The sequence below is a fragment of the Nomia melanderi genome, chromosome 6, assembly GCF_051020985.1.
Source record: "Nomia melanderi isolate GNS246 chromosome 6, iyNomMela1, whole genome shotgun sequence".
Lineage (NCBI taxonomy): Eukaryota > Metazoa > Arthropoda > Insecta > Hymenoptera > Halictidae > Nomia > Nomia melanderi.
In genome coordinates, this window is record NC_135004.1 from 15,254,077 (window position 1) to 15,281,375 (window position 27,299).

General features: G+C 43.2%; 2 protein-coding genes across 7 annotated transcripts in view; both read right to left on the bottom strand.

Annotated features, from left to right (window-relative positions):
* OtopLa (proton channel otopetrin-like a) overlaps nt 1–16,860 on the bottom strand; it is a 74,048-nt gene extending 57,188 nt beyond the window's left edge. Inside the window, exon 1 of one of the 2 annotated variants that reach the window (XM_031983838.2) lies at nt 16,751–16,860. The gene's annotated coding sequence lies outside the window, so the exon portion shown is untranslated. Of the gene's footprint in view, nt 1–10,324; nt 11,116–16,750 lie in introns of those variants that run through there. The other variant, XM_031983839.2, reaches the window with a different exon arrangement.
* Nucleotides 16,861–21,257: 4,397 nt separating this feature from the next.
* Nucleotides 21,258–27,299, bottom strand: part of LOC116430097 (proton channel OtopLc) — a 37,169-nt gene continuing 31,127 nt past the window's right edge. For all 5 annotated transcript variants that reach the window (XM_031983781.2, XM_031983780.2, XM_031983777.2 and 2 more), the window contains one exon: nt 21,258–27,103. In XM_031983781.2, the coding sequence (XP_031839641.1) occupies nt 26,398–27,103 (706 nt within the window). In that variant the 3' untranslated portion in view covers nt 21,258–26,397. The remainder of the gene's footprint in view (nt 27,104–27,299) is intronic.

Below are 27,299 nucleotides of genomic sequence, written 5' to 3' on the forward strand. Positions count from 1 at the left end.
TGTGTAGTAACGTAATAAATTCAACTGTTTCAATTGATAGCGACTATTGAGATGTTCCTGTTAATTGAAGGTAAATGGGAACACCTTGCGCATGGAATATGATTTTTGTTGGTGAAATTACTCATTCCATGGAGATGCATTTACGACTAGAATATCTACCTTCCCAGCAATCAGTAAGTTTCATTTTCCCGAGCGGAAGTAAATCGTTGTGATCCATATAAAGTATTTATCCAATGCCGACTACCGAACAAAGGCCTCGTAAGACGAAAATCCGTTCTCCAAACGAGCCAAGAGGAGTCAAGCGCTCCTTTGTATCCGAAAAATAAGAAATTTAATCTCCTCCCAGGTAGATTACGAGCACGCAAATCCCTTCCGCCCTTTGTCCTCAAAGATTCCTTTCCCTATTCACCGATCGAGAGAGAAAATCCATCGAACATTCGACTCTTGAACTCTTTACGATCACCGATGCCTCTATTAATTTCAACTTACATACTCAAGTTCCAATAAAACGCGATAAATTCGAGTAAATTCAGCTCTACCATATAAAACCAATTTCCTTTCCTTTTTACTACCAAACAACTCTTAAAAATATTCTATCAAAAATAAATTTCCTATCGATCACAAAATTACACAAAACGAATGACTACATCGAAACACAAAGAATCTCTCGAATATCTCGCAAGTATTCCTCTTCTAAAAATTCCTTTCCGTTCAAACAATTGCTCAGAACAAATGACCACACGAAAATACGGCGAACCGGCCAAAGTAACATCTGGAAAAATTGCCTTTCCAACCGTAGCGACAGCGAGAACGGCGTTAACGATTTCTCGAACATCCATTTCGCGGAGCTAGCTGTTGCGTCGCTCGTAAATCCAGTATCCGAATGTCGAGCCTCCGCTGGGCAAGATACCGCCGGCGCGGTATCGCGCTCGGATGATAATAATCGCAGCAATTACGATGATTACAGCCCCCATTGTTCTTCCCGTCCGATATTATCCGCTTTCCGCGTTTCCCGGTATTTTTCAGGCATTCCGGCCGGTGGCACGGTTTTTAGGGGAGAGGAAAAAAATTGCGAGGACGGTGAGCGCGCGACAAAAAGCGGGGCGGCGGAGGGGGAGCGGGGTTCCGAGGGAAAAAACTGGGTCGCCGGGATGACGCGTCGCAATCGCATACAATCTCGGCGAGTTCCCGTGGTCTCGCGCGTGCTGTGCGTCTTTGACGAGAATGATAGCGCCACGGCGCGGGGCAACGACGCATTTCCGCTGAGTGCTGCGTTTATAGTTTCGATTGATGACGCACCACTCTGTCGACAAATAGCACATCGATTAGAAAATTAGAAGTCTGCGGAAGTCTCAGAATGTCGGAGAAGTTGGAAAAATCGGATTCTACTAAAACAGTCGAGTTATCAAGAATCTTTCGATTTCTTGAAAGAAACGACCCTAAAGAATTGGATCTTCTGAGATTTGAGGTCATCACGAATGGAATATAAAGTAAAATTGATAAGATTGTGAAGGGTAGAATCCAGAGTAGAATTATAATTTCAGAAGTCTGAGGAAAGCCGATTTTTTGGAGATTTCAAAGTTTTGAGGAAGCCAAAGATTTGAAGAAAACTGGGATATTTTTCTCTGACTCGGTGTTTTAAGATTCTGGATCGTGTCTGATGAGAGTTAACCAATTAGCCCCGCATTCCTCTACGCGCGAGACGCAGAACACGGGTCCGAGGGTCCGGCCGATCGAATGCGATCCAGCTTCGCCGGAAAACCGACGAAGTTGATACGGGAGAACGTCACCCGATCAGACGCGATGTCGTCGTGGCGGAACAGGGGGAAAAAAAGAACGCCATCGCGACGGGATCTATTACCGTCATTTTATACCTCGTTAGACACGGTCCGCTCGAGGCCGATCCGCGCGCGAGCTTTCACCAGACCGCGGAAGAAGGGCGACGATTCAGGGAACAATGAAAGAAATCGGCCGGAGTTCGACGACGTTCGATCGGAATTTCGAATTGGAAATTGGGATGTTGCGAGCGAAACTTCTTTAAACGTCGAGTTTTCTGATAATTGAACTATTGGATCGAGTTGCTGAGTTTTTGAGTAACTTTCGGGGAATATGTTATTTTGAGTAGTTGACTGTTTGAGTAAATGTAGTGGAAAACGTCGAGTTTTCTGGTAATTGTAAAGGAAATGAGGAATTGAACTATTATATCGAGTTACTGAGTTTTTGAGTGACTTTTATTGAATATATTATTTTGAGTAATCGACTGTTTGAGTAAATGTAGTGGAAATAAGGGGTTGACGTATTATTTTGAGTACTGGAGTTTTCGTTTAATTCTGATGTTTTTGGAGAGTTTTTTGGCTGAAATCTGTGGAACATTGTCGCTTGATTATTTCTGATTAATGGATCTATTGTGGAAGGACGTGAGTGATTAATACGGGAGATGTTCTATAGAGAGGTTTTACTCGTTGTGCCTTTATTACTTTGGCATTGACTCTGTAACTCAATCGCCTTCTAAAAGGGGAATACTTTCTTCTGTGTCGGTGATCTATACACTTTCTTCAGTGTTTCATGAACTTAATTAAGGTCGACGGCCTAGTTATCGAACATATTAAGATTAGATTATCCACGAGCTGTTTTTCTCTATTATTGAAATCGTTGAATTCTCCAGTTTTCTAACTCTCCGCGTTTATAATTAGGTTTTTCTAATTTTCAACAGTGAAAGTTGTATTCAACGTGGTGTCTATTTATTGACCTATTTCCTGTGTTCATGATAAATCTGAAAGTTTACATTCATTGACCAACACGTTGAATGCTCCGAAAATTTCGGTCATATTTTGCTTACGAACTCTATTGATTTTTTAAATAAAATATTAAGTTATATTCAAATTTTTTAATTTTATATATTTTGATATCGTTTCTTGATGTTTTCGGTGCTTTTTAACGTATACAGCTATTCATGTCCTTTAAAAATATTTTGTTACAAAAATTAACGTGTACCACATGTGGTACACGTGCACTGAACGTGTTAACCCTTTGAACTCTGTAGCTCCAATATTGCACCAGTTGTAATATCAAATATTTTAACGAATCAAAGAAACTACCCTAAACTTATTCGATTTTCCACACAAATTTTGTACTAACAAGGAAAATAAAAGATCGAAGAAATGTTATAGCATTTTTCATTTTCATTAGAGATACTATAACGTGGCACTGAACGTGTTAAATAGATAAATATTGAATAACATTTCGAATATGTTCACTTGAAACGTGATCGAGTCCGACCAGTAATCCCGAAGCGAGCATAAAACTCGATGTACCCTAATTGATTTCGGGTAAGGAAGTCGCGATCCGTTTCCCTCGGAGGGAAAGTCTGATTGATTGTTCGGAGAACGGATCGATAAATACAAAGATGTTTTTGCGGTCTCGATAGACGAGTTTGCGCGGTCTGCGATGGGTTCACGGTGAGAAAGGAAAGTATTTTTACGCTGACGTCTCTTACTTTCGAATAACTATATAATTTTTACGGCCGTTCAATTTTTATTACTTCCCGCCCGCTAATATCCCCGAACTCCCACACTTTCCCTTGTTCGAACGCTCCTCGGTAACTTTTAACGCTGACCCATGAAAACCGTCGTAAAAAGAGATAACGATATTATTGTCGAGTTTATAGCGAAAATATTTCGGAGATCCGATCTTTTATAGCTAACGACCCGAGCGAGCAGGAAAAATTAATACGATCCTTTATAAACTTGATACTCCTCGATTCAATTTAAAGCAACAGTAATGAAATAGAAACTCGTTTCGTCTAATCTCAACGAGTTGCAATAACCGATACTATTCTTATTATCGTAATACCTAATTACCGCAACTTTTACCTTTCCACATTTCGCGTCTATTATAAACATAAAATTCACACGGTAATTAGAGCAAAGGAAAGTAACTCTCCTAAGGAACAATCAGTTACTAATTAATACACCCCACCATCTAGACGATCTCACAGAGATCTTAAGCAAGTCTGTCTACTAACCGTCTCAATCTCCTTAAACAAGAACCAGCCTCATCCAACGAGTCTTATACATTCCAAACATTTTACAAATTCCTAAAACCTTCAATACCTCCTACCGTCTTACCTCCATACTGATCCAAGTTCATCAATGATCAAACCAACAAACTCCAACGGATGCTCGTGAGAACATACACAATCCAACCCCAGTTCACAACGAAACCGTCGAGTCCACGAAACAGAACCGTCTATTACCAAGCAAATTACGATCGACTACCAGCGATGCGCATTTCGAACGGGATATTTCCTCAAACAGTTGATTCCCAGTGAACTTTCCATGAATCTCTCACTGAAAACTCGATCGCGTCGCACGAGGAACGTCTCCCGCGATGCTCGCGAAGCACTCGCGTCGCGATTGGCCGCTCGCACGCGAATAATCGTGGTTTTATGACGACCGCCCGATACCGGGCACCTTTCTCTTCGAATCTGCCGTCTTCCCCTCGCCGGTTTCCGCGCGGCGGATGAAATTTTCCGCCACCCGATATCCGCGACGTGTTTTCCGGCAAGTCCCGCCGGAAAATACTGAATTACACGTCGCGGAATTCGGCAAAAAATCCGGGGAAGAAATAATATATTTCCCCCGCGACTGCCGTACCGGGTTTATCGTTCCCCGCCGATTTGTTTTGACGAGGCGACCGAGTTTTACGGCCGCCTTATTGGCCTCGTCAACAGAGACGCGGCGCGTCGTGTCCGCTCGTTACGTCGCGACGATTTCGCCTCGAGAATTTACGGTCTCGTCGTCTCCCGCGCACGCGAAACCTCTCTCCCCGCCGGTGCCGGCCCAGAAAAGTTCGTCCCGCTTCCCTCGCTTTAATCTCGGCCCGTCCTTCTGCGCGAAGAAGTTCTTTGATGTTTGGCCCACGCCGCGGACCGCTCTTTTTGCACGCGCGAGGAACAAGGGGGACCAGCTACGCGATGCGCGCTGCGATCGATGGCAGGCAGCGAGAGTTGCTGACGCGTGGACACCTTTTTCCGGGGATTTTGAATTTTTCGATGCTTTCGGGGCGGTTTTTTGGAAAGAGGGGTGTTTCTAATGGTTTTTTAATCAGGTTTGAATAGATTTTTGGATAGAGCTTCTGGGTAGGTTTTTTGAAAGTTTTTGAATTGGTTTTGAAATGTTCTTCAATCAAGTTTGAATTGATTTCTGGATAGTGGTTTTGGGTAGTTTTTCTGAAAGTTTTTGAATTGGCTTTAAAATGTTTTTTTTAATCAGGTTTGGATAGAGCTTTTGGATAAATTTTTTGAAAGTTTTTGAATTATTTAAAATGTTTTTTTAATAAGATTTGAATTGATATTTGGATGGAGCTTTTCGGTAGGTTTTCTGAAAGTTTTTGAATTGTTTTTGAAATGTTTTTTAATTGACTTTGAATAGATTTTCCGGTTTTTGAGTAGATTGTTTGGAAAGTAGCTTTCTAAACCTTTTCGAGGGAATTTTTTGGAAAATGAGACTTTATGAAACCTCATTGGATGGATCCTTGAAACTGATATATCTCAAACTTTATTTCGCACCGTTACAAATCAAAGTATTTGAGGTTATCAAGATAAATGAAACACCCTACGCATACATAAATTCGCCCGATTATGAAAGCGCATTTTATGACTGCGGTATTCAAGTCAAGGTCACGTTTTCGATAATTCCACTGCACAGATTTCACCCCATAAATTTCATGTACTCCACGCCTCATTCACTGAAACCTCCTAATAAGAGACAAAATTTCTCCAACTGTCAGCAAATACTTCCTAAAATCGAAGTACAGAAGAACATCTGCAAACTAATTAATACACTACTGATTACACATCAAGCCCAGAATCAATCCCATACAAAAAAAATATTCTACCTCAATCAAAATTCACATCCACCCTTAACCCTCTATGGGAATTTTGTTTCGCGATTATAATAAAATTTATGCACTATGAAAGTTGATTAATTATTTAATGTCGTTCGTCATTGCAATAAAAAATTAAATAAATCAATTTAACCTGGTATATTGCTGTCTGACTTCAAAGTCACACGAGCCTATACAGAATTAAATCAATGTCAAAAATATCATCGCAACACAGTGGTCAGAAACAGTGAATAAACAATCAAGAAACAGGAAAATTTATTTCTGCTTTCATACTGCAACGTTTCGTGATCTCTGCGAGTAGAATGAAGAAAGGCTGAAGGGTGCCTGCTCGCGGAGGTCGAGCATCCCTTTCCATTTTCCATTTTCAACCCCTTCATCCGCAGTCTGCCCCGTCAATGCCACGGCCCGGTGAACGCAGACACCCGGTATATACGCGCAGGAACGCGTACCGTCTGTGCCCCTACACATTCGTGTGTACGTGTGCACGCGTACACGTGCGTCCGCGAGTAAGCGCGCAGCATTCGATCGAGTCCGTGATTTTTATTTGCTGGACCTTGACTCGATTTTTGGCCCGCGCCGATGTAAATAGCGCCGCGGTCGATAAGTTCGGGGTTCGCGGGAACGCACGCGACCCGAAGTGCTTTTAATTTGAGCAACATGTTAATTGGAGGGTATCGATTACGCGCGCCTCCACGGGCGCCGATCGCGCGGGGAAAAATGTTTACCCTCGAGCACCGTGCTTCTTCTGGAGGATCGCTGCGCGGTTTTCTTGACACGGAGTATGCGAGATACGGAGAAATTTTGTTTGTTAATTCATGTGTTTTTGATAGATTGAGATAATAGATCAGTCTGTGTGGATTTTAGAATTAGAATGGTTGATATTTTGGGAAATCGTTTGTAGGAAATTTGTAGATTGTTTTTGGGACACGGAGTATGTGATACAGAGAAATGTCTTTTGTTTGTTAATTGATGTGTTTTTGATGGATTGAGATAATAGATCAGTCTGTGCGGATTTTAAAATTAGAATGGTTGATATTTTGCGAAATCGTTTGTGGGGAAATTTTTAGATTGTTTTTGGGACACGGAGTATGTGATACAGAGAAATGTCTTTTGTTTGTTAATTGATGTGTTTTTGATGGATTGATATAGTAGATAAGTCTCTGATTCGAATTTTAAAGTTGGAAGTTGACGTTTTGGGAAATCGTTTGTTGGAAATTTTGTAGACTGTTTTTGGGACACGGAGTATCTAAGGTACATGGAAATATCCTTCGTTTGTTAATTGATGTGTTTTTGATGGATCGATGTAACGGATAAGTCTGTGAGTTGGATTTTGCTTTGAACCTGCGAGATTCAACGTGTATGATAAATAAAAGAGATGTTCGGGATACCGATGATATCAGTGTATCGAGATAACAGAGAGAACTGCGGTAGAAACAAAGAGAACGAAAACTGGAGGAGAGTGGAGAAAAGTAACAGCAGGAAAAAGAGAAAGTTGAATGTAGTATTGTGAAGGGTACAAGGTGCAGGATGCTGTTAATCTAATCTAACAAGAAAATAGAAACGAAGAAGAGTGCGGACAGTTAAGAGGATAGAAGCGAGACGGCTAGTAAGAGATCTCCGACGAGACGGCTGGATTAAACAAGAACCATAAGTTTCGTTCTCATTAGCGAAAACACAGTCACAAATATACTGCTGTTCGAGCATTTATAGCATCACTTAACCTACAAAACTCGATTAAATAAGGAGTTCCAGAAACGCGAACTATATTGATATACGGTTATAAATGTAATAAACTCCACGATAAAAACGTGAAATATCTGTTCCAATTTCATGTTTATAAGATTAAATATAACTTACCATCAGCTGCGTGATAAATAGTTCAGCGATGGTAAGTGCTCCAAACGGCCATTAATTAAATATTTATATTCAAACTATCAATAACTTACGGAAACCCGAGTCGAATTGCCTTAGAATACCAGACCACTCGAGGAAAGATAACGTATATATCCATGATCCAAATTATAACCGTAAATACTAAAACTTCCATTTAGAAAACAATATTACTTATAAAATGTCCTCGTAAAACGACCACCAAAAGAACCCAACTATCCCATCTTACGTCCCAACTAATTCAATTATCAATCTGCCAACTCAAGTTAATCCAAATACCAAAAATTCTAATAATTCGAACAATTCATCCAATCATTAAAACATCTACCTCCTGAAAAATCAATTAATCCCAATACATTAAATTCTACCAGTTCCAAAAATAGTTAACCCAAATATCAAAAACTCGACTATTTAATCAACAATTCACCCAGCCATTAAAAACTCCAAAAAGCAATTAATCTCAATGCCACAAATTCTACCATTTCAGAAACAATTAACCGAAACAAAAATCCTATCCTTTAATTACACTCAAATGTCCGAAAACCGACATAATCATCCTTCAGGCAAGATTCACCGATGAAGAAACAAATGAAATAAACAACAGGATGGATCGATGGAACCATCAGATGCTCAAGAGCGAACCTCGGAAGTGGAGGTCGCAGCGTATGAGACGCTAATTAACGTCGATCCGTCTGTCGCATTCGCTTATCGATTAGCGGAACGGTTATCCTGTAATCGGAGGATGTTGCGCGGGTAAATAGCTCGACCCCCGGCGTTATTATCCCGGCGGTTACGTACGCCGGGTACCTGATGCGCCCGTTACACGCGACCGAACCGCTTCGCGGGCTGATCGATAAAGCTCGCGTGGAAATTGTTTTGCTAGCTTGAAAAGTCGTTGACCGCGAAAGCGTCCGTCGCCGTTGCGATAGACTGCCGTCGGCGCAGTAGGCCAACACCGCGAGAACTCGGAAGCTATTGTGATCCAAAATTTCCGAAAAATTAACTCGTCATCAGTGATCATACGAATACACGAATAGACTATCACAGACCAAACTCAAATTTTCGACTTGGAAATCTACGAAATTTTCATCGCTTCGGTATGCATAGTAACTGGCATGCTTAACATACATAAACTCATGCAAAATTGATTGTGGAAAATGCTTGTTATATACAAGGTGTTCAAATGGGATAGGAAAGAATGGGTTTCGTTTTTCTATGTGAAGGAAAAGCTTTCGTCGCTGAGAATCGAATGCAACAATCTTAGCTTCGCGATTAAACGACAAGACTAATTGGTTTGAAGTTTATAACGCTGTTTACCTAAAAATTTGACAGGTTACCTTAACCCATTGCACCCTGATTTTCTTTCGCATTTTTCCTCGATAACTCTGTATTATTAATATTTTATTTGTAATGCATTTGTAAAAATTGTAGGAAGCAGTGTAAACGATTCTTACTAATAATATTGAAAAAAATATATAATCTATACGATCGACATAGGAGCGACTGATCTCTAGATAATTGTAATAAAAAGACAAATTAATTTCCTTCTAAAAAATTTTGGAAAATGAAGCATAGAGGATATATCCGACAAAACGGTACAGTAATATGGCACCTGAATAAATTTCTGTACGAAAAGCAATTTGAAAATACCGGGTTGTTCAGAGTTAAGGGGTCAAAGAGCATTCTTCGCGGCGACGCGTCACCGGGAGCTCGACGTTCCCGTTGGTCGTAGCTCGTTGCCTCGAACGCGAAACCGAACCACGGCCAGACCATGAATTCTGTAATTGGCCATGATCGCGTCCGCCATAAAGCGATCGTAGCGCGACCCCGCTCTCTCCGTTAATCTCCGAGCGTTTCCTTCTCGCGGCGGTGGCTCCTTCGACTCACGCACCTCCTCGAACAATGCGATCGCTGGGCTCGTGCCCGGTCATTCCCGTGCATTTCCCTGGACGCCATATAGGGCGCGTCATTAAAGTTCCGAGCGCGGGAAAAATCTCGGTACGGGTTCCAATTGTTTATCCGTTACTTTCTCGCGTAAACAAATTTCTTACCGGTCGCTGTTCCCAATTTCAAGCGGTTCCTCGATCTATTTCAACAAACGTCCGAATGGAATTACCGAAGCAATACGAAACGTTGAGTATTAAACGATCTACTAATACATTACTAACATTTCCTTTAAAAATACAGAAGTAACGAAAGCTTCACGCGGAATCGTCGAGAGACGCGGAGATTCCTCGAATCTCAAGGAACGCGTTTCCACGTTTTCGACGGAGGACACAAAAAGGATCACTTTCACCGTTCCCATCGAACAAAAGGCGGAACGGCAACTTTCATCTTCCCTCTGCCCCGTCCACTCGTCCACCGTAAGAGCTCGAGCCGTCCACCCCATAGACACAAAGGGAAATCCCGTATCCAAGGAATCCGAGTGTCGCCGGTTGAAACCACGAGCCCGAGCGTCCGTGAAACGGGGGGGAAGCGTAACCGAAAACGGCACTCGACGCGCACTTAACGCGCGAAGCGTACTCACCCGTCCATTAACCGGCGATGCGCCCGAGGAACGCCATGGATTGGTGGATCCGATCCGATTCCCGAATCCCGGCCTCCTCCGGAGTCACGTTTACCGCCTGCGACTACGGTACTCCTGTGAGAAGTCGTGCCGTTGCGGGGATTCCGTGCACCGTCACGCTGCGCCGCGTCCACTCGATTATTTTCCTCGAGCAACGTGCTTCCTCTGCGGCGTTCGTCGAATGTAAACAAGCCTAGCTCGGAGCTTGCGCTCTGCCCGGAAGCTTCGCCGCGAACCACGCAGACCTTTCTGCCCGGTACGCCACGCGACTCCTACGTTGCTCGCTCTATCTCTCTCTTTCTCTTTTTCTCTGTCTCTGTCTCTCGCTTTTGCTCCCCGTTTCTCTTCTCCCTCTGTTCCTCTTTGTTTCACCGGTTTTCCCTTTCCGCCGCCGACACCGTCGACCGTCTCTCTCCCGTTCCCACTCGCCGGTGTTCGATAACCTTCCTCCTCTAGCCTCAAAAGGAAAAAGACTCCCCCAGAGGACTGTCACGGTCCGTGGGACGAGAAGTTCGGCTGTCTTTACCGTCGCCGCGCCGTCACCGAGCCATGCCGCTGTAATGGCGACCGGAGCACGCAGCGGCGGCTATGGGGTTGCAGCGCGCGCGAAGCCACCCCCATGCACGATGGGGAACCTCGATCAATACCTTAAACCCCCGTGTCCCCTGCGCCGCCCGGCGGCCCTCCAGCGATACGCTTTTCCACTCCGCGACGCTTCGGCCGTCCCCGACGCGACGCTGCACCGTTGCCCGCTTAGGCCTCGTCCAGACTGAAGAGGATTGTTCGCGAGCTGCTCGCCGATTGCCCGGGAACTGCCGAACCGAGGGAAACACCGTCGCGTTCACGTTCCGGATAGCGAGCGGGTCGCTAGCCGACCGCGAGCTGTTGCTCGCTCGATCGGTCTTCTGTGTTTGGACTTGTCTAGGCTGTAGGCAACTGTTCGCGGGGTACTTACAAAGACAGAGCACACTAGAGCACGCTAGTTGATGTATAGTGCGATTTGTCAGATATCTGTGTGTCGCTTGGGGTCATCAATCAGAGAATCATGTACATATCTAGATAAAAGTACTCAGTAATCTTAGCTAGCTATTGATTGAAGACGCGATTAAATTGATTTAAAGCAACTTTAGTTTCGCAACTGAAGAAGCAAGTTACTTCTTCACTTGCCGTTCAATGCTATAGACACTCGTGTCTGTTCATGAACTGCTCATTAACTGCTCAGGAACAGCTGTCCTAATATTATCCCACCGAGTAGCTTCTGAATAGTTCTCTTCAATCTGCACAGGGCCCAGGACTTCCTTCTCTTCAATTCGTGAACAGATCTTTCGATGTTCGATCTTCCCAGCAAACATCGTTCACTGTTAGCAAGACTGTCCACAATATAGGTGAACATTTTTGACGAGTTGCTGGGGAACAGCTGTCCTAATATTAGCCCACCGAGTAGCTGAACAGTTCTCTTCAATCTGGACAATGCCCAGGACTTCCTTCTCTTCAATTCGTGAACAGATCTTTCGATGTACGATCTTCCCAGCAAACATCGTTCACTGTTAGCAAGACTGTCCACAATATAGGTGAACATTTTTGACGACTTGCTCGCGGACAGCTGTTTTTAATATTAGCCCACCAAATAGCTGAATAGTTCTCTTCAATCTGGACAATGCCCAGGACTTCCTTCTCTTCAATTCGTGAACAGATCTTTCGATGTACGATCTTCCCAGCAAACATCGTTGACTGTTAGCAAGACTGTCCATATTATCGGTGAACATTTTTGACGAGTTGCTGGCGAACAGCTGTCTGGACCTAACCTGCTCGCCAGTCCCTTTTCCGCGGAGGATCTTTGTGTCGAATCCGTTGCTCGGCGTCTCGCCTTTGTCCCCAGCCGATATCCGCTACTCGTCGCGAACCGGCCCGCGTTGAGTGCCGATGCGAGCCTCGAGAGGCCCGGCTCGACGGTGACTCTTTATCTTCCGCGATGCAATCGAGGGTGGGCTCGAGTGCACCCGCTCACGGCTTAATCGCCGCTATGGGGAACCCTGAGGACGGGGAGCGGGGTTTCCGGGGCGATCCGAGACACTTTTCAATTCCTGCGGCGGAGGATCGCTTTTAAGGATCGAGATTTTTGAATTGGCCACGCGCCGTCTGCGGGGATCCTTTTCGTCGTTTGTATGGAGGCTTTTCGGCGGACGGTGGGATGGGGGAGCGAGGGTTGAACCGAGGGTTTGATGAGTTTTTGTTGATTACGGTGTTGTGGATTTTTTGGGCTGCCGTGTTCGGAAGTTTTCAGTTTGTTGCTTTGGGGAGCCTCGTGCCCGGCTGGCTGGGAAATCTTGTCGATCTTTTCAATCTTTTGAGTTGCGGAGTGCACGTGGGAGATAATAGAAATGATAATAATACTTTCGTTTTCATTGATAAATCTTTATGTATATTCAAACATTTGATTTTCTTTAATTTAAAATATCACTAAAGTGACTGATGTAACGTGACTTATTTAACACTAGAACTAACAGTCAAAACGACTGATTTCGATTTGTTTTTAATAATGAGCTTTAATAATCGCAGTTATTAATACCTTAAAGGCATTGAATATTTGAAATGATTTTGGAAATAAATAGTTTTACTTGAGTACTATGCTGAATATCCAAAGAAACTGAAAATAATCTATTGTTACAACTTTTATAGAGATTACATATCAATCGTATTAAATGCTCGGTAGTTCTAGTTTCACCGTTCTACTAAAATCAAATAAAATTTATTTATCTATTTCCCTAATTATTTATTCTCATTTCTCTTACTACCAGCTGGAAATTGAAAAACGTCCGTACGCGTTAGAATTTTTGTCTAAAAATAGAAAAGCGTAATTCAGTTTCTGAATTGAAACGAAAGTTCCCACTTGCCACTTTCCCAGCATTTTCGCAAAAACCAGTGTCACTCAAACAGTTAAAGATTGTAACGTTATTTAACCCTCTATAGGCCGAATTTTTATTCATAATTATAACAAAATCTATGCAGTGTAAAATTAATAAATACTCACATATGAATACGAATTAACAACATATTCAATAGTTTCAATAATTTCATCAAACGAATATATTTTGTAACTTTCAAGTTACAATGACGTTCACGCCTGGGCATATAAAAGTTTAAGTGAACTGATTACTTAATTTTATTCGCCATTTTGAGTGCGAAATGAAATAAATCAACAAGATGCCAATATACTGATATGTGACTTCAAAATTACATGGCAAGACAACGATGACAGAGAAGTATATCAGTGACACGATGACGAGACACGAAAAGATCGACGGCAAGGTAGATCTTCGTAGACAGCGCGAGACGAACGAGAGTGTTTCTTTCATCGACGACCGCGGCCCCGGCCGCACAGATTTTAGGCGGCGCGCAGAAATATTCTTTCCCCCATATTGATTTTTTCCAATTACGATTTAAACGGGGCCCGGTAACGATGGATACGGGAGCGTATTACGGGCGAGTTCCACGGCTAAAGTACACCCTCGGCGGAACGTCGGGTGGCTGACAACGCCCATGAGGGTTGAATTTAGCCCTTAATTACGGGGACCGGCTCACGAACGATCAGCCACCAGGCTGTTTGGCTCGCTTATGCGAGGGTATCCTCTCTTACGCTTAACTAGACACTCCGCGCATACTGCAAGAAACAATTACCCTCTGCATCTTAACTCTGAATTTGCCGGGGGAAAAGTTGCGTTGCCTTCAATATATTCGAAAACTCAGAAACGAGAGAGAGCACACTATCACATTTTTACGTTACGTCAAGCATGGAAATTATTAAATATTATTTATTTAAGATTAAATATTATTATTAATAAATATTATTTAATTAAGATTTCAAGCTCAAATAATTAAATAATATTTAATAATTTCAGCTTGAAATCTCAATTCAATCCTTGAATATCAACCCTTTGCGCTATGAGCAATTTTTGAAGACGCAAATTTCTGAAGAAGCAAAGATTGAAGATTCTGTTTTGTCATTACAAGAGCAAAGTTAATATTAACATTACCGGAAGAGTCAAACTGACCCATTCCAGAATTGTTATTTTGCAAGTATTAAGTTATGAAATCCTCGAGAAAGATATTCAACTAAATTCATGTGACTAGAACACCCTTCGAATCTCAAGAAACGTATTGCCCAATTTTTACAAGAACTGTGCACAAGTCACTCTAATCACTCGGTAGTTCTATTATTAAATTCATCAGACTTCGACTACAACTACTCGCAACAATTCGAAACCGAGTACCAAATGAACCTCACAGATCCTCGCGAACTCCGATCAAACTGAAATACGTCCCATAAAAGCAATCGTACAATTCCTAAGACTGCGTCATCCGTATAAACGAAACATCTCATCGGAAGAAGCTGCGAGTTACGCAAAAAGAATGACACTCTCCGCTGCCGGTGCTAATTGCTCGCCGCGTTTCCATAATAAAACAGAGCCGGCGAACGCGAGGGCGGCAAGAACGCGGGCATTTCCCGCGCGACTGCTGCAGGCTGAAATTAAATTTAATCCACGATTATGCGAGTATTATTCTCTGTTCTGCTACTCGCTCGTCTCCCGCCCTCCCACTGCAGCCCTGTTCGCGCGGCGAAAGCAATTGGAACAAAATACCAGCGGAATTGCTCAAGGAAAGTAATCCCATCCAAACAAATTTACCGCGTTGCGAGTAAAAGGCATGGAAACAAAGCGATGCGCGAGGTACGACGGGCAACGGGGGGGAGGGGGGGAAGTCGGCGGATGCACACCCACGTCGATCCACCTGCGAGCGAACATTATTACGGCCGTATAAAGGGTCGTTCCGTTCGCACGCTCTCTTGTGCAACGCTCCCCGGTTATCCTCTTCTGACGCGCGCGCCGATAAAAGCGAGGCGCCGTGCGTGCGCGCGCGCGACGACGCTCCGAGGAGAATCCTCTGATTTCGAAATTCAACTTTGGTGCCAACCCTTTGCTCTCGAAAGTTCGCTCGCTGGAAATATTCATCGTTTTCTAATGAGGCGTCGATGAGATGCGGCGCGACTCGTAGAGGCTGCACGCGGATAAACAGTAAAACTACCGAGCAGTTCGATTGACTTTTTAAAATTTCGCTATAGAAACTCCAAGGGTGCATCTGTTCGGACTTTAATTGATTTACAATTCAGTTTGAGTAAGGTTAAGTGAGTTTCTTTAATAATTTCTTGGAGGACCGTTTGTTACCTTTCGAATACTTGCAGAAAGAATTGAAGGCATTGGTCATTTGACTCGTTTGGTAGTTTTAGGGTTAAGGAACACGATGTTGAATGTATCGATATATTATAGGTTTAATATCGAATGTTAATGTCTGGCATTTTGCTGCGTATAATCGAGTGTTGGACTGCTGTGTAATTATTATTGAGACGGATAGTGAAGGTTTTTGAAGCAATTTCAATCATCATATGGGTATTATTAATATTTTAAATTCAGTGTGAACTGGAATGGAGAAATGAGAAGATTTTCGTGGTTGTTGGAGATTATTGATAGTAGAAGTTAAATGAGTTTTGTTGTTATAGAGAATTATATAGGGAGGGGTCAAATTATTCCTGATGAGAAACTGTTACGCGTTATCGTTGAATTTTTGTAACTATAAATTTTCAGAAATTTGGATTTGAAATGTTTCTATCTCACTTGCAGCAGTGTTTTCATAAGAAGAAAGTAAAGTGAAAGTTTTGGAATTATAGTAATAATCGGGTGTTGTCGGATGGCATTTTATGGGACTGAGAATTCAATGGAAACTTTCCTGCCGCATTAAACGTTTTGAGAGGTTAGTAAATAAAGTAAGAATTCCAATAAACCTTCATTAACTTCCATCCACGATACAGAGCCATAATTGAATACCCGGAAACGAGGTTAATGAATAAAAGTATCATTTCCCCGAAAAACACAGAATTCTCATCGAACTCACAACTTGAGATTCATATTAATTACAGAGCTATTAGACAGCATAAAGACCCATCACCTCAAATGTCACGCAACAGCACTCGCGAAAGGCAGAGACGCGCGAAACGTCCCCATAATTGCAACGTTCCATTATTCCCTCGAACAGTTCCACCTTCGACCCGAAATTCGGCAATTCGATCGTAAGGTAACCGCGTTCCCAGCTGCGCGACGATGTTGCATCAGGAGACTTCGACGCATACATCCGCCCGTGTTCATTAATCGTGTAATTAGAGCAAACGAAAAACTAGACTACCAACACGCAAGTACGCTCTCGTCGATTTCTATTTAGAAACGGAAGCCGAGGAGAAACTGAAAAACGAGGAATCTGTCGAAGGATAATTGAACGACGAGGGGCGCGCGAAGATCCGTACGAAATAATTGATACACAGCCAGAATAATTATTTACCTTGTCGGCGGTTAAGTGTGCTCCAGGATTAAGACGGCGGCGCACGTAACACGGATACGAGTCGCGCTCGGAGTGCACGGAGGATGCACCGGCGCGTGCATGTTAACGAGTGCGTCTCTCCTCGTGCTGCCGACCTTGGCGATTTTAGTACTCGCACGCGACAAACGAGCGTGATTAGCGGGGAATTAATTGGAGACGTCTCCGGGCTCGAATGTCGCGGTGTCACGCTTATTTCCGGACGCGATCTGTACGCGTTGACGTGCGAATCCGTTGTCCGGGTGTTCCGATTATTCTTATGCGAACGCGGACGCGAGTCGCCTAAGCCTACGTGAATCCTTGAGTTCACTGTCATGTTCTTATTTCGTCGATTCGTTCAGCTGCTCCGAGGATTTCAGTGAATTTTTTAGAATAGATTCAGAAACTGAGAGGTTTCTAGGTTCTGTTCGTATCGAAATTATATTATCTATTATTTTATTGACTCTTTCAATTGTTTCAGATTTTTAGGAATGATAAATCTACCGATTCCTTATTTTGTTGATTCTTTCAATGGTTTTATGTTTCCTTTTCTTATTGCTGGATTCGTGTGAAAGTTTACTTAAACAACGCACTAATTTCACTGGAAACAGAGGTCTAGTTTAGATTAGGATCAACAGTTTTGTGAACTACGGTTAGAAAACCGTTTCCCTGTACTTCACACAGTGACCTCTGATTTGAGACTGATTCAATTATCTATTCTTCGGCCGATTCTCTCACGCTGACACACGATCCACCCCTCTTTCGCCTTTGTCCCTCACTTCGTACTCTTCAATCGGTCCTAGGAAACGTTTAATCCTCGAAAACTATTCATTCATTCTGAGCAGTTGGAGTTTCTATGAACATTCACTTCCCGAGCCATTAATCGTTGGGAGAGCGCTGGGGAGAGTTCACAGCTGTGGGATCGTCAATTTTGGTCAGATGAGTCTACAATTTTCTAACGAGTCTACAATAAAAGCTGATTAATACTCAACTTCTAGTTACCTTCAATATTTTTTAATATTTAACATCGAATTTTCTGGCTTGATAATATTTTTAATAATAAATTCTTTTTTCTCGATGTGAGATATGATACGTGTTCGAACCAATTGTAGTATAATGTCGTCAGCTCTGACAGTATTTAAACAATAATTATTCCACACCTGCGTCGCTTTAAAAATTTCATAGCAAATCCACTTCGCATTCGACGTGCATCGTGATACTCACGAGCGGAAGTGTATGAATACATAAAATACTAGCAGCGTCCTGAACTTCCGTTTAACCTTCCGAGCAGCCAGTGGGTACCACTTCTAACCGAGTTAATCACTTGGGTACCAATTTCATTTGAAGAAGCCTCCGGATGGTTCCAATTTAGTTTTCGTCTGCGTCTTCTAGCGCGAGAGCCTCGTTGACTCTTCGAAAATAACTACGTAACTCAATCTACACTCGGGTTCACGTTATATATCAACATTTCAAAACAAATGACGCATAATTCTCTAAATACACAGTTTATTAATTAATTCGCTGAAACTAGAATTAAACAGAATTAAACAGACAACATAATTTAACACTAAAACTACCAGACGGGTCAAAATGACCCATTCCTGACGTCTTTTTGTAATTATTAAAAAGACAACACATGTTTCTCTGAGAAATTATTAAAAAAATTGATTTAGCACACGAACTGAATTATAAATCAAAGTCTCGATCGCACTCTTGAAGTGTCTATAACAGAATTTATAAAATTTATAAAAGAATTTCAAGACGAATGACATTAAATGATTAATCAACTTAAACTTTCATACACGCAGGCGTTTACAACGTCATTGTAACTTCAAAGTTACAAAATATATTCGTTTCAATAAAACTATTAAAACTATTGAATACATTTCTAATTTGTGTGCATACGTTGATATTTATTAATTCCATACTACGTAAATTTTGTTATAATCACGAAACAAAATTCGCCCATAGAGGGTTAAAATCCTTCAAAGAACTATAACCCATATATTATTAACACTAACCGTTTCCTACCGTAACCAGTCAAATAACTACAAAATAAATATAAGCAAGTCAAACGATAAATCTCTCAGTACAAACGGAACCAGAGAAAGTGAAACATTGAAAAACCGACTAAACGATATAGCGATAGATTTAAAGTTACAAGCTTACGTAAGTTATAAATTTCCCGAATAAAAGTCAAACGAACCAACGAAAACGCGGGATTTCAAGTCCGGTTATTCGACCGGTTCCCAGTGCGGTCGGCGTTGGAAATAAATCAAAGGTGTCGATCGACGCATTGCCATTCAATCCATCGGGAGTAAAGAAATCGCGACCGGCGCACGCCGACTTCGTAATCCCGGTTACGTAAAAGCCAGTCAGTCTGGACCGGCGAGGAAAGAAACTCGCAGGCGCAGAAGTCGTTAGAAATGTGTCAGCGAACGTTCTCTCCTCGCGGAGAGATTGCTGTCTCGGCGCGCTCATCATCTCGAGATTAATGGATCCCCGGTTGAACGCGGGGACACCGCTTCCCTGAGAAACCGCGAGGTCGCCGCGGGTTCATTTCGCTCGGTGAAAGTCGGGGCGCGGATCGATTTCCTTTCCCTTCGATTCGATTTCGGCTCCTCCGGTCGGATGACCGTGGACTCGCCGCTCCGGCCTGCCCCAACGTCGGGAGATCACGGACGCCGGGACCGGAATCGCCGGTATTTGGGTCGGCGCGATCGCTCGGCCGCGTTTCGTCGCGTCGTGTCGATTTCATTCAGCCTGTCGCAGATCCGCCGCGCTGAGCGATTTGTTTCTAATACAGGGAAACGCGTGGACGCGTTTTTCGCGCGTAAAGTAGCACAGGCGTCGAGTAGCTGTCGCCGATTGTTCGATGACCATAAAGGATCCCGTACACGAAACTTGCGGCGATGCAGGCATGGCGAGTGATGGGTTCGAGTCTCGCGAAGTTTCATGATTGATGTACTTAACCAGTTATGTGTGTTTAACCAGCTAACTTTTAAATGATGGATTATTTATTATTCGAGACAAACATGTAATTCATTGTTTCGCTTTAGTTTTTCGTTAGATTTTATGGCGCGCACAAGGAGAGATTTTTCAAACTAAATTCCACAGTTAACTAGTTAAATGAAAAGTGAAAGAAGCTGGTAATATATTAGGTTGTCCGAAGAGTACGTTTCATTGAATTGATATAATCGATGTATATTTTATGTCTTATCGCGTGGCTTCGATCTATTCTAAATTCTTTCTCAAAAAACCTCGCAGTATCTTGATCCATCATTTCTGTTCAACGAAACATTATGAATAGATTGTGAAAGAAACTTATGGGACAGCCTAATATTGGACTTTGTCTATTTCAGTATTATTTGATGTTACTAGTTAGCTATGGTAAGTTTATTCATGTGACTAATGAAAAGGAATAATAGTATTTAGTAGTACGTTGAAATAATAATGAATGATTTCTTCTAAGGATATTATTAAAATTAGATATTCAAATGAAAATATTATAAAATATTATATAATAGTTTAGAGTTTGTTCTAATTAGTCAGGTCGACTCTAGAGAAAGGATTGAAGAGTACTTCACTGGAAAGATGGATGGTGAATGAAAGTCTGAGCATAATAATGAACGGCGTGCAATTATTGCGGACGAGTGTATTGCGATTTCGTAAGGTACAAATAGTACAAAGGGTATAAGAGTACAAACATTGCGTAGGAACTAGAGTATGCGGACATAGAAAAAGTACAGTTTGGAGACGTGACGTAGAAAGGTGGTAACGTGCCGTGTGCACGCCTGTTCGGCTCGCGAACACGAACCGCGCACATCGTGGACTTACCTCGTGTTTTCTATCTCGTGTTCGCTTTCAATTTCGGCTAAGACTCGTGGCGAGATCGGGCTGCGACATTTTCGGCCGGCCATTAACGCCGGGGAAATCGAGGAACGGGAGTTAACCCCTTAAAGATTCTTGAATTATGAAAAATATTAAAATGTTAAATTAGAATATTAATTTTAAAAGAAGAAATAGAATTTTGAAAGAAGAAATAATAATACAGAATATTACTCATAAAATTCATATCACATTCTATGTTATTACATTGAATAGTGATTAGCGTTTAAACTGTAATATTCAAAGATTACAGGTAGTTTCAAAATTGTAGATTGCAGATTTTTATAGAGCAGAAGGAAATGAGTTCGATAAATCAATAATAGTAGTTATCAAATTATTCAATAGGTAATATATAAGGTCAAGGATTAAATGATGCGAATATTCTAGAATCTAATATAAAAATTAGGACGCCACGTTAAGAGGTTAAACGCGTGTTCGTTTTAACGTCCCTGATCGCGGACGAGGTCGAGGAGACCAAGAGAAAGAAAGGTCGCAGCGGAATAGCCAAGACGAGGCGAGGGAACGTTGGATCTCGACACGAGCCCCGATCAATAAAACGTAACGTGTCGCGCGTAAATCCTATATCTGATAAATACAATAAATATTAGAATAGAACAACGCAATAATAAATATATTTATATTTGTATATATATGTGTATATATTATATATAATATAGGAAGAAACATGTCGACACAACTAGCTCTAAAACACCGAGAGGATCCATTCCTTTTCACCATCATCATCATCATCCTGATCATCTTGATCATCTTGATCATCTTGATCATTATCTTGATCGTCATCATCGTTATCAGCATCACCTTGACCATCATCTCCGTCTTCATCACCTTCATTATCATCGTCGTTATCATTATCGTCGTCATTTCCAATCATTATCATCATCATCATCGTCACCTTTTCCATCTCCTCTTATCCGTCTAAATCTTTCATGTATTTACAGCCGCCTCACAGTCGAGTTTCTATATTTATATGTTACAGAAAAGAAATAGAAAGGAATGTGAACGATCAGCCATCACCGATTACACGGATCGCCGTGTGCTTGTCGCCGAAAGACGCGTCTACGAAACACGCGATTAACTAGGAGAAAAGTTTCTCCATTAAGCCCGGTACACACTGTCGGTCAGGTTTTGCAAATATTCGGTCAACTCGAATTTTGGAATTTTTGTTAATTTCGCCAACGTATTCGACTTTTTATATATAGGACAGGTTTTCTTGTTATTGCTTTCAGTTTCACGAACTGACAAAAATTCTTTTGGCCAATGTAAACGATGAAATGATCATTAGATTAAATTTGCACCTGCAATAATAGAGTAAGACATATTCTATATTCATCCGACTTTTCATTTAAAGGGAAACTTTGAAAATCAATGTATACTGCCGCACTTTCTCCGCTGTCTGTTTAGTGGAGTTAATCCAGATTTGATCACTGTTCGTTGTAAACAATAGATAACAGAATTTTAGCCCTGACCGATAATGTGTACCAAACCGTAGGCTGCGTTTACATCGTAGATTAAATACTAGAGCATCGATCATAATGCGTGTACAATGAATCTCCGATAACATGCTTCCAGTCATTCACATAGCAACTGTAATCAACACCTCCGCAATTAACCCTGCGCACTCGAAAGTTCTAGAAATATTCAACATTTCTGAGATATACGACATTCTTCGAAAGAATCTTAAAGACAAATCATAAACTGAGGCAAACCTATTTAATTCAATATTTCACATATCGGTGCATTGTACAAAGCTCAACATTTCATATCAAACTTCCTAATTTCGTATCAAACCACCCCAAGTGCAAAAGATTCATTTTCCTACGTCATTACGAAGGCGAGCACAGTAAACAAGTAACACGTATCGATATCTGTCGATGATCGTTCACCAGATGCTCCGAGATGAACGTCTCCATCAAGATAAACCAATGGGACGTATTTCTACGTTTCGCCGACGCTCTTTTTCAGTATCGCCGCGATGTAAACGCAGCGTTACGGAAAGGAGAACGCAAAGAGTAAAAACGATCACTCTTTCCGACGCGTTCTCCTCCTCTCGCGTCCTGTTCGTCGTTTCTTCCGGTTCGCTCCCGCGGGACACGCACGTATCATCACGCAATCGAAACAAAGACACACGCACACTCTCTCGCTCGTTCTCGCAGAAAAGAAACCGCGCGTCGCGGGCCGTTCCCGTCCCGACGAATCGGTTCTACTCTCAGCCACCCTAGGGACTCGTCTGTTGAGCATAAAATAAACGAAACGCGCTCGAGTTGGTCGCCTCGATCGGCTTTGATCCCCCTTTGTCTCCTTCCATTTTTTTTCCCCCATTTCTCGGTTTCGTTTCGCCTCTCCTCTTCTCTCCCCACTTCCTTTTAGTTATCAGAGTTTGGACAGCGCATTCGACGGATTAAGGCTTAATGATATGACTCGCCGTTGTACTCTGTTGCTCCTTCGAACGTCATCCCATCATCTCTCTTTCTATGCACGCTCTCGCAGTTTTCTAACGTTCCTTTTGCATCCGTGGCTCTCAACCTTCGTCTGTTTACTCGTCGCTCGGTACATTATCAGCGAAATGCTTGGATTCTCGGTTACTTAGTCAAATGTAATAACATGGAACAAGGTGAACAGACAATGCGAATGAAAAATTTCATTTCCAGATTGCAACAGATTTAACTCGATTATTCGTAATTCTCTATTTTTCCAACAAATATATCTGTCTCCTATACAATTTCATTACTGCAGGTTGAGAGCCACTGTTCTATCCGAACATCGGAATCACTGGTAACATTCAAATCGTCACGAATTCAATCGAAGTCGAACAGTATTGTTATTAATTCACGCCAGCAGCAATTGGAATCCGACATCGTGGAAGCTTGCTTTTAATGAATTCGTACCGATCGGAACGCCATCGACGATTCCAACGCGACGCTTGCTATCTGATCTCTATGCTCACGGATCTATGAACGTCTACGGAACAATGCACCGGCGCGTCGGCGCCTCCTCTTCCACGGGACGATCGAAGTTTCTACTCTACAAACTAAATCCTCTTTCCGTAGAAAAGATCAACGAACTGCGCGCCTCGGGAAGCGGCCGACCGCGCGCGGCGCATCGATTCGGCGCTATTTTTAAAACCTGATCTCGAATTTCGGACTCGCGGCTATCGCGCGGCGCTGGAAACGTGCAATTCGGCTGTGATTTTCTCGGACCGGAGCGCGATAATCGTCGGTCGCTCGCACGCCCAGTCACGGGGGCCTCTAATTCGCCTTCGAGGCACGAACGCGCATCGATTCGCTGGACATCGCCGCGCGAGGATCGAGGGAAACAGGCCTCGCGACCGTTCGACGCCGCGGCCGCCATCGACGGACTCTTGGACGTTCGCTGGACGCTGCTTCCTCCAGCCCACGAATTTCTCGTTTTTTTATTGTACTATAGCGAACCATGCTGTGATCTATCGTTCCCTGTCGCTCTCTCGATCGTTGGTGCACGGTGAAGGAAGATTTTAACAAACAACAATTATAAATCTACTCTGGGCGGCCCGGCGCGGCGCTCCGCCGGGAGCCCCTGTCGCCCTCGATCGGTTCGCCGTGCTACGAAATTCTATCTACTCGGACGCGAGACACGCTATTTTAAGTTGTAGTTTGTACTACGTGGAAGACGGATGTCCGTTGAGAGTGTTCGAGTTACATCGAGGGACAGATCGATCGGGGGTAAACCGGATTAACACGTTACAGACGGAGCTCTTCGATTTGCTTTCCATTTAAGCACGGGAATTAAACAGATTTCGTTTTCGTAAGCAATGTGGAGAAGAAATCTTTTTTTTACAATGGTTCAATAAAATTCGTTGTGAAGGATGTGAACAATATTTTTAGTGTTATATGATTTGTAATGTACTGTTCGAATTTGATATTGTTCTAGCAATATCAATATTAGTATTAAACGACATTAATAGTAATATTGTGGTGTTAGGATTAAAATATGAGTATTAATGTTAAACGAAATATTGAAACAATATTAATACCTTTCTTCGTTTTCCGTCGCGTAAATGGAAAGTTCACCGTCGGCCTTCAGTGGCCGTCGCCGCGCAAAACGTGTTAAGTATATGTAACTCGGATCGGGATCTGAAACGGGATCGTTCTCTTTCGCCGCCTGGACCGAAAACAGCTTCCTTTTCCCTTGGACTTCAGTCTTACGAACGCTACGATCGGAATCGATACGATACAAAATCACTTCTCCTTTGACGTTCCTCTTTCTTCTCGTTTCGATCGGTTCGACGAACCGACGGGAATCGTCGTCCGCGTATAGAACAAGATTGCTCCCGGAGATATCGAAGGAACGTTTCGTCGTCGCTCCGACGGTACTAAGCGTCTAATCACCTACGTTTAAACACGGTAAAAAATTGTGCGTCGTCGATTGTGCCTTCGTCCCTGTCTGCCTGATATCGATTTCAACGCAACGAATTGCTGATCGGAAACAGCAATGCAGCGATTGGATCGGCGTCGCTTCTGACCCACGTCTGAACTTTTATTGCTTTACGTTCGTTTCTCGATACAAAATATCACCTAGAAAATGTCTCGTTTCGTTCGAACGTTAGAATGACTTTCTCCGTTATCGAAGATAAAGAATGACTAAACGGTCATTTCAGTTTCCTAAAATTGTGCGGTCATAGGTCAATCGTAGGTTCCAATAATATGTCATTATTGAATTCAACTAGATATTATTAATGACATATTGACAGATAGTATCACGGAAAAAACAACTATGACCTTGAAATGACATTGAGAATGACCTCGGTAATTCCACCATCTTATTCAGCTTGTATTACCTTCGACGACAGCAGAAACAATTCGGACGTTCGCTGTAAACGAGACACCGCATGGAAAAATAATATGTTAAAAAGTGTAAAAAATTTCATTAAACAGATGGTCGTGCATTCTGTTCGACGCGTTCAGCACGTGGATCACAAACGACTCGCTGGGCAAAGGCTGAACATTGTTCACGCGTTCTATCGCCATCCACTTCTGATCCTGGATGACCTACGTATGTACACCGCACGAACGACTCGAAGCTCGTTCGTCGAATCAACCTCGATTATCGGAAACCGAACGGTTTCCTCGATTATTAAAAACCGTCCTCGTTCGATGGATGCGGAAGCCAGCGGCGCGAGGAACGTTCAACGCGTCACGCTCTCGGCGAAAGAAGCTTTAACCTGCTTGGATCAACGAACGTAGAATAAAGTCGCAGATTCAACCCCTTCGAAAAAATCACCTCTAAAAAACAATGATAAAAATCTCAAATACAAACCTAATGCATTTCACACGCATTCCTTTCCTTCCTTCAATCACAATACATCATAGGCATCTACCCCAACTCCCGCAAAAGGTCATTCCCATTTCCAAAGCCTCCAGCAAACAACTAACCATTCCATTCTACCGCTCAATTTACATCCCAATCACCCAAAAACATCCAACCACCCAACGAAAATGTCTACCGACTTCATAGCCTAAGGTACCGAAAAATTTCGCAAAAGACGCGTGACGCGTTCAAGGTCCTCGAGGAGCGTCTGCGAGCATCCCCGACGAGGAGGGAACAAAAACTTCACCGGCCAAGGCACCCGGCCCCGGTTACATGAAGTAAACGGGATCGTTCTCGACGATGGCGTCCAGCCTAGCCGGCAGCGTGGTGGGTCTCTGAGGAGCCGCTGCGTTGCACGCGACCTCGCGCGACCCCTTGCGTCACATGTAGGTCGGCTTGACCTTGTACGCGCGTTTCCAGACCTCGCAGAGGCACACGGTGCTGTGGAACCTGTAGAATATCGCGAGCGGCATCGAGACGTGCGTGATGATCGTCCAGGCCCACAGCCCGTAGAAGTGCAGCTGCACGGGGTGCGACTCGGCGCGCGACTTCTCGAGCGTGTTGATCGCCCACATCGCCAGATTGGTCACCAACAGGAACGTCACGATCTCCCTGCCCGGCTTCTTCCGGATCTGCTTCGCGGTGGCCACCGACCGCCTCGAAGCGTCCAGGATGAAGATCGTCTGGAACGTCGTCTGCAGGACGCTGGCCAGCGCCGTGACCAACACCAGGACGGTGTGCTTCGCCAGGGTGAACTGGGCGCCGATGATCGTGAACGTCGAGTATATGAACATCCCCGTTTGGGCGGCGACCAGCAGGATGTTGTCCAGCTCCAGGTTCCTGCTGCCGTCGTAGCGCAGCTTGCGCATCTGGAACATCCCTATCAGCGTGGCCATCGTCGACATCCCGTACAGGGTCAGCTCGGACACGTTCACCTCGGTCACCGCGAAGCTGACCAGCTCCGGACGGGAGATCAGGACGAAGAACAGGATCAGCGAGATGATCGTCAGCACCAGGATCAGGATGCCCACGAAGAGACCCTTGTGCGCGCGGGCGCAGTCCACGCTGTAGTGGTGCGGCGACCTCCTGGGGAACGAGTGTCTTTGTTAGAACGCTTTCGGTGGGTCTGTGGTTTCTGTGGTTGTAGTCTTCTGGAATTATTTAGTGAGTTGTGTTATGAATGTGTTGTGATGAATTCTTTCTGATGTATTACGAGTTTCTTCTGATTTGTGTATAGACGCAGCGAACAGTGAAACATTCAGACACCTAATCCTTTTTGACT